The sequence below is a fragment of the Eurosta solidaginis genome, chromosome 1 (assembly GCF_040869045.1).
Source record: "Eurosta solidaginis isolate ZX-2024a chromosome 1, ASM4086904v1, whole genome shotgun sequence".
NCBI classification, from domain to species: domain Eukaryota; kingdom Metazoa; phylum Arthropoda; class Insecta; order Diptera; family Tephritidae; genus Eurosta; species Eurosta solidaginis.
The window spans coordinates 40,528,876-40,537,551 of record NC_090319.1 but is presented as its reverse complement, the minus strand read 5'-3'; the positions used below and the strand labels follow the sequence as shown (position 1 = coordinate 40,537,551).

The window sequence follows — 8,676 nt, the reverse complement described above, 5'->3', positions numbered from 1 at the left end:
TACGAATTTTTGAACCACGGAAAAGTCTTTATCGTTCTTGTTGAGCTAGATACTTACTACTTAGAACATAGTTTAGATCTGAGAGACATTACAAAGCAAGTGAAAAAAAATCCACTAGGTGGCGCACGGATCGAGATATAGAGAAAATTAATTTTAAAATGGAAATTTGGCTATCGAATTTTAAGTAACTTCTCAGTGATCCAGAGACTTGAAGCCTAGCACATAGTTGGCGAGTCGATGGCACTACAATTCGTAGAAAACAAAATGCTGCCAGGTGGCAGACGGATCAGATAAATGAAAATCCCTGAAAATCCTTAAAAAAAAGCAGGGATTCTTACAATGGATTTTTGACTAACTTCCCGTTGAGCTGGAGATACGAAACTTGAGCCTTAAGTCAGAACCCGGTGACAATGCAACATTTTATAAAAAAAAATTCGCTGGGTGGCGCATGGATCGAGATATTAGGGAAATTAATTTTAATTTGGGAGTCTTTCAATCCATTTTTAACTAACTTCCCGTGACCTAGAGACTTGCAACTTAGCACACGATTCGAGACCCGATGACAATATAATTTATAGAAAACAAAGTTCCGCTAGGTGGAACGCTAATTGAGATAACTACAAATCCCTGAAAAACGGGGGGAATCTTGCGATCGAGTTGTGGGTAACTTGCCGGTGAACTAGAGACTTAAAACTTGGGCCGTGGGTCAGAACCCGGTGACAATGCAACATTTGTTCAAAAAAATGCCGCTAGGTGGCGCATGGATCGAGATATTAGAAAAATTAATTTTAAATTGGGAATCTTTCAATCCATTTTTAACTAATTTCCCGGTTACCTAGAGACTTGTAACTTAGCACATACTTCGAGACCATGTGACATTACAATTTACAGAAAACAAAATTCCGCTAGGTGGTGCGCTAAGTGAGATACCAACAAATTCTGAAAAACGAGGGGAATCTTGGAATCGATTTTTGAGTAACTTCCCGGTGAGCTGGAGGTATGAAACTTGAGAAGTAAATCAGAACCCGGTGACAATGCAACATGCCGGGAAAATACTCAAAACAGCATATTTCTATTTCCCATACAAACGTTTTTTAAATAGAATGGAGAGTCAATTTCTAATTTATTACCCCTGCATAAAGTTCAAATTCGCGTGCGCGTTGGAGGATCTAATATCGCGTTCTGAAACTCGACAAAAGTGAAAGTGAATCGCGAACGCGACAAAATTGCATAGTCTCAAAATACATAGTACATAAATAGTGGTTCCATCCATCCTGGATCCATCCTGTCGCATTTCAGAGCACGGAAAAAAGTATTACGATATTATATCTATCTTTCTGGCTACGTGCGAGAGAACTTTCTTTACTTTGGTGATCCTTTGTGATAGTGACATTCCAAGTAATGTGCTCTTTTACTGCTAAATGAGCGGGAAATTTTCTCACTTTGATTAATTAAAGTTTACGATGCCGAGGAGAAGACGACCTGACTTAGGTCGTCATAGTCAATCAAATGTGCGAAGAGCTACCTCACGTGCTAACCGCACTGATGACCAGAGACAGACAGATCAAGAAAATAGTCGTATTGCTATGTCAGAATTGCGTTCTTTAGTGAGTGACAATGTAGGATATAGGCTTAGAATGCAACGAGTTCGTGCCCATCAAACACAACAACAGCAAGCTAGATATAATGAAATTGAGCGAATCCGCAGACGCAGTGCTCCTGTGATTCTTGAACGAGCTGCATTTCACTATGATCCGGCAATTGATTATTGTGCCGACAAATCGGTAACAATTGTGGAAATGAAAACAATTTGTAAATATTGTAAGACATTAAAATACACTGGTGAATCTACTGGATTATGTTGTGCTGAAGGCAAAGTAAAATTGCCACAATTGGTCCCACCACAAGATCCTTTACGCTCTTTAGTTTCTGGGATTAGAAATGATTCTAAGCACTTCTTGACCAACATTCAGAAATATAACAACTGTTTCCAGATGACATCATTTGGTGCTACACATATTATACAAGACAATTTCATGCCCACTTTCAAGGTATTATATAAGAATATTTTTTTATATTATTCAAGTTTGTACTATATCGGAAATAATTAATGGACAAATTTTAAAAAATTACAGATTCAAGGACAAATTTATCACTTACTGGGAACTCTGTTACCACTACCTGACGCAGATCATCAATTTTTACAAATTTATTTTATGGGAAATTCAGATGCGGAAATTAATAATCGTTGTGCTCACAATCCAATAGTGAAGAGAACCATTGTCCACCAATGACAAATGTTTCTTCATCAGTATAACAATTTAGTAAACATGTTCAAAATAGCATTGGATCGGATGCCATCTCATAGCCATAATATTATTATTCGAGCTGACAAAACACCTGCCGGTGAACACACAAGGAGGTTCAATTCACCTACCATTGACGAAGTGGCTGTTGTCATTGTGGGAGAAAATTTACAATCTAGAGATATTGTGCTTCATCGTCGGAATAGTGATTTAAAACGTGTATCTGAAACACACAGGAGTTATGATGCACTACAATATCCTTTGATCTTCTGGAAGGGGGAAGATGGATACCATTTTAATATCAAAATGGTAAATCAAGTAACAGGTAAATGAATTGAACATGTTTAAATAATATTTTTAAATTCAATTCATCTAAGTAACAATTTAAACATTTATCATTTTTGATTGCAGGTGCTGAAACCAACAAAAAAGTTAGTGCTATGAATTTCTATTCATACAGACTCATGATCCGTCAAGGTGAAGTAAATCATATTTTGATGCGCCAACGACTTTTTCATCAGCTTGCAGTTGACATGTATGTCAAAATTGAGACTGAACGATTGACATACATCCGTTTGAACCAACGACGGCTACGGTCAGAGGAATACATCCATCTCCGCGATGCTATAAATGCTGATGGCAATGTGAATAATGTAGGAAGAATGACAATTTTGCCAGCTACTTATATAGGAAGCCCACGCCACATGCATGAATATGCTCAGGATGCTATGTCATATGTTAGGCATTATGGCCGCCCAGACTTATTTGTTACATTCACATGTAACCCAAAATGGTCCGAAATCGAGAAGGAATTACTACATAGACAAACACCAGTTGATAGACATGCCATAACTGCCAGAGTTTTTAAACAAAAATTAAAATCTCTCATGAATTTCTTAATAAAGCATTGTGTGTATGGCCGATTCCTTTGTTGGATGTACTCTGTAGAATGGCAAAAGCGTGGATTGCCACATGCGCACATTTTAGTATGGTTAGTGGACAAAATAAGGCCCGATGAGGTTGATTCCACAATTTCAGCTGAAATTCCAGATGAAATAGTTGACCCAAAATTGCATGCAGTAGTTACCAAACACATGATACATGGACCTTGCGGACATTTCAACTACAACTCACCCTGTATGGTCGACGGTAGGTGTTCCAAGCGATACCCAAGAGACCTGCTTGCTGAAACCATAACGGGAAATGATGGATACCCATTGTATCGTCGGCGATCAGTTGCGGACAGTGGGCGATCGGTAGTTGTGAAGGTAAGAGGACAAAATGTTGATGTAGACAATCGTTGGATTGTGCCATTCTCGCCAATATTGTCCAAAGCTTTTGAGACTCACATCAATGTGGAATATTGTAATTCTGTGAAGTCGATAAAGTACATATGTAAATATGTTAATAAAGGTAGTGATATGGCTGTCTTCGGTGTAACCAATGCAAATGATGAAATATCACAGTACCAGATGGGTCGCTATGTAAGTAGCAACGAAGCTATTTGGCGTATCTTTTCATTTGCGATCCATGAAAAACACCCTACAGTAGTCCATTTGGCAGTCCATTTAGAAAATGGTCAACGAGTTTATTTTAATGAATCTAACGCGGCAGACAGGACGGCACATCCACCGCCGACAACATTAACAAGTTTCTTTACAGTCTGTCAAACTGATGATTTTGCTCGCACTTTGCTGTATGCTGACATGCCACGCTATTACACATGGAACGCTTCATCGAAATCGTTTCAGCGTCGAAAACAAGGAACACCAGTTGAAGGACATCCAAATGTATTTGCTTCAGATGCTCTGGGTCGCATCTACACAGTACATCCAAATAACGATGAATGTTATTATTTGCGGTTGCTGTTGGTGAATGTTCGTGGTCCGACATCGTTTAAACAACCGAAAACAGTTAATGGACAGCTGTGTGCGACTTACCGTGAGGCATGTCAACTATTAAATTTACTTGAGAACGATTCGCACTGGGAAGATACGCTCAAGGATTCCGTAATATCTTCGTCGCCGCATCAAATTCGTACATTGTTTGCGATTATCATATCCACATGTTTCCCCTCGAATCCAAAAGATTTGTGGGTTAAGTATAGAGATGACATGTCTGAGGATGTTTTGCATCGTGTGCGCTGTCAAACTTTGAATCCTACACTACAAATGACTGAAGAAATTTACAATGACACATTGATCATGATAGAATATATGTGTTTATTGATGGCAAATAAAGTATTATCATGTTTGGGAATGACACCATCCAATCGTCATATGCACGATGCATTAAACCACGAGTTGCAAAGAGAACATCAGTACGACATTGGAGCATTGGCCGAAACAGTTCGTACAAATGTTCTGTTTAGGCCACCAAGCTAAATTCCTTTATCATGTCTTCGCGGATGACCCTCCCTAATCCTACATTCCTTTGGGCATATCGCCAGTCAGCCAACGCTAGCCCCATGGCACCCACAAAGAAATCAGTCCCGCAAGAAAAGCACAGCTAATGTGCATTATTCTGGTAAGGCTAATGCCTTAACTTACAAAACATACCCAACTTCTAAGTCCGATGTAAGACTCATATAAACCGTTTAGGCAAAAATACTAAGGCCTCACTGAGGCGTTCGTTTTTCGCATCGGCAACGCACAAGCAGGTTGGTAGTCAGCAGAACAACTAATATACCATTGTTTTGTTATATGTTCAAATGCCTACCAATAACATGCACGAACATATCCATGCCTGCTTAGAGCAATGAACGTACGGTACAGTTCTTAGGTTTAGCATAATAACACACGCTCACACCTATTGCCACATATGTAAGTATATGGATGAACATATCGGTAACTATTTATATTTTTTTGTGCCAGCATTCCTCTGCTAAGGCATCTGCCGGAATGCAAGGCGATGTATGTACATCCATATACGTGCATATATATACCTTACGGATTTCCTCCTATTGTGTGCGCTTTGAGCAAAGGTAATTTCCCCTCAAAACGGTTAGCTGTGTCGACTGCGGCTCGAGGGTTTTATGTCTTTTGCGAAGAACTCAACTTTTACTTTTCTGTCAACCTTCAGCGGATCAGCAGCAGCCACACCACCGGGTAAGCCTATATCCAACTATAACTTATAATAAAATTTCATTTTCTATAACGCATTTAATATCATTTACATGAATTGAATTTTAATAAAATTTATAACGATTATATTACTAAAACTCTGTTTTGTTCTTTCATTCTCGATATCGACACAATCCACGGGGAGCCTGAGTTATCAATTCCCTCTGTATTGTGTTCATGTTCCACAATTAAATCAACAACAAAGAATTGCGTACGACACTTTGATAGAAGCTGTGAACAGTGGATCTGGTGGAATTTATTTCCTTGATGCTCCCGGAGGAACCGGAAAAACGTTTTTAATTTCATTGCTTTTGGCGAGGATCAGATCGCGAAATTATGTTGCTCTAGCGTTGGCTTCATCTGGAATAGCTGCAACTCTGCAAGAAGGCGGGCGAACTGCACATTCTGCCTTGAAATTACCACTAAACATGCAAATCACCGAAACACCAATTTGCAACATTGCCAAAAATAGCGCAATGGCCAAGATCCTACAGGTATGCAAATTGATTGTTTGGGATGAATGCACAATGGCCCATAAGAGGTCACTGGAGGCACTGGACAGAACGTTGAAAGATCTTCGTGACAACCAAAATATTTTCGGCGGGGCCATGATTCTGTTGTCAGGTGATTTTCGTCAGACTCTTCCAGTTATTCCCCGATCAACTGTTGCTGATGAACTAAATGCATGCCTAAAATCATCAAATTTGTGGCAGTACGTAAAGACACTCCACTTAACAACTAACATGCGAGTATTTTTGCAACAAGATGAAACTGCAAATGTGGTTGCGAAGCAGTTGTTAGACATTGGAAATAATAAAGTTGCAGTGGACACCTCGACCGGATTCATCACATTACCTACAGATTTCTGTCACATCGCAGACTCAAAAGTGGAGCTTATTCAGCGAGTTTTCCCAGATATAGCGCAAAAGTTCAATAACCATAATTGGCTGGGTGAACGAGCAATATTAGCAGCGAAAAATAAAGATGTCGAGGATCTTAATGCGACCATTCAGAATTTACTTCCAGGACAGTTGGTTTCCTTCAAATCAGTCGACACCGTAATGTACCAGGATAACGTAGTCAACTATCCCACTGAGTTCTTAAATTCACTGGAATTGCCTGGATTACCACCTCACAATTTGCAGTTGAAAGTAGGATCAGTTGTCATCATGCTGCGTAACATTAATCAACCTCGACTATGCAATGGAACAAGACTGGCTGTGAAAAGACTGATGAATAACGTCATTGAGGCGACAATCATAAAAGGAAAATACAAAGGAGAGGATGTCTTGATCCCGCGGATACCGATGATTCCAACGGACTTACCATTCGATTTGAAACGCTTACAATTTCCAGTACGTCTGGCCTTTGCGATGACCATAAATAAATCGCAAGGACAGTCGTTAGAAGTTTGTGGAATCAACTTGGAGTTTCCCTGTTTCGCGCATGGACAATTATACGTCGCGTGTTCGCGCGTCGGAAAATCGTCTTCTTTGTTTATTTACGCACCACAAAACAAAACAAAAAATATAGTTTATGAGAAAGCTTTAAATTAATTAACAGAATGTATTTTAACAGTGTGTGTCTGTGAATATCAAATTTAAACCTTATAAATAGCCAATATTTCAGGAAAACTCTGTTTTCTAAGTAAGCAACATGATGTATCGAAAATAATAATAAAACTTCATGATTTATTCAATAAATGCTTTTTTATTAAATACGGATTCGATTTGTTTGTTTTAAAATCATTTTATACAAAAGATTAGGTCTTTTATTTATCGATGAGGCAGTACGAAGTCTGCCGAGTTAGCTAGTAATTAAATAAGAATACAGATAATGACGTTAAATGCTTATTTTATGAGCAGTGGAAATTTCGTTTCCTCCATTCGGTATTAGCTAGCTTTTTACCTTTATATTAAGTCGCCTTCATATTTGTCCCCTCATTTCCATACGAATTTTTGAACCACGGAAAAGTCTTTTTCGGAAACTTCCCGTTGAGCTACACACTTGATACTTAGAACATAGTTCAGATCTGAGAGACATTACAAAGCAAGTGAAAAAAAAATTCGCTAGGTAGCACACGGATCGAGATATAGAGAAAATTAATTTTAAAATGGAAATTTTGCTATCGCATTATAAGTAACTTCTCAGTGATCCAGAGACTTGAAACTTAGCACATAGTTGGCAAGTCGATGGCACTACAATTCGTGGAAAACAAAATGGTGCCAGGTGGCAGACGGATCAAGATAAACGAAAATCCCTGAAAATCCTTGAAAAAACGCAGGGATTCTTACAATGGATTTTTGACTAACTTTCCGTTGAGCTGGAGATACGAAACTTGAGCCTTAAGTCAGAACCCGGTGACAATGCAACATTTTATCAAAAAAAAAAAAAAAATTGCTGGGTGGCGCATGGATCGAGATATTAGGGAAATTAATTTTAATTAGGGAATTTTTCAATCCATTTTTAACTAACTTCCCGTGACCTAGAGACTTGCAACTTAGCACACGGTTCGAGACCCGATGACAATATAATTTATAGAAAACAAAGTTCCGCTAGGTGGCATGCTAATTGATATAACTACAGATCCCTGAAAAACTGGGGAAATCTTGCGACCGATTTGTGGGTAACTTGCCGGTGAACTAGAGACTTGAAACTTGGGCCGTGGGTCAGAACCCGGTGACAATGCAACATTTGATCAAAAAAATAAAGCAAGGTGGCGCATGGATCGAGATATTAGGAAAATTAATTTTAATTTATGAATCTTTCAATCCATTTTTAACTAACTTCACGGTTACCTAGAGACTTGTAACCTAGCACACACTTCGAGACCCTGTAACAATACAATATACAGAAAACAAAATTCCGCTAGGTGGCGCGCTAATTGAGATACCTACAAATCCTGAAAAAAGAGGGGAATCTTGGAATCGATTTTTGAGTAACTTCCCGGTGAGCTGGAGGTATGAAGCTTGAGACGTAAATCAGAACCCTGTGACAATGCAATATTTTGTCAAAAAAATTCCGCTAGGTGGCGCATGGATCGGGATATTAGGAATATTAATTTTAATTTGGGAATTTTTCAATCCATTTTTAACTAACTTCCCTGTTACCTAGAGTCTTGTAGCTTGGCACTTAGTTAGTGACCTGGTGACAACACAACTTATAGTAAACAAAGTTGCGCTAGGTGGCGCGCTAGTCAAGATAACTGCAAATCCTTTAAAAAGGGGGGAATTTCGCGATCGATGTTC

The 8,676-nt window shown here is 38.8% G+C and overlaps 1 protein-coding gene across 2 annotated transcripts; it reads left to right on the top strand.

The window, feature by feature from the left end:
• The first annotated feature begins 1,981 nt into the window (after positions 1-1,981).
• LOC137236607 (uncharacterized) lies at positions 1,982-5,768 on the top strand. 2 transcript variants are annotated; one of them, XM_067759515.1, is made up of 5 exons: positions 1,982-2,051; positions 2,136-2,631; positions 2,718-5,128; positions 5,180-5,413; positions 5,634-5,768. In XM_067759515.1, exons 2-3 carry the CDS (start codon positions 2,298-2,300, stop codon positions 4,688-4,690), a joined length of 2,307 nt encoding a protein of 768 aa, XP_067615616.1. In that variant the 5' UTR covers positions 1,982-2,051; positions 2,136-2,297; the 3' UTR covers positions 4,691-5,128; positions 5,180-5,413; positions 5,634-5,768. The 2 variants fall into 2 exon arrangements, with proteins under 2 accessions (XP_067615616.1, XP_067615546.1); XM_067759445.1 differs by having other exon boundaries at positions 2,718-5,413.
• The last annotated feature ends 2,908 nt before the right edge of the window (positions 5,769-8,676 follow it).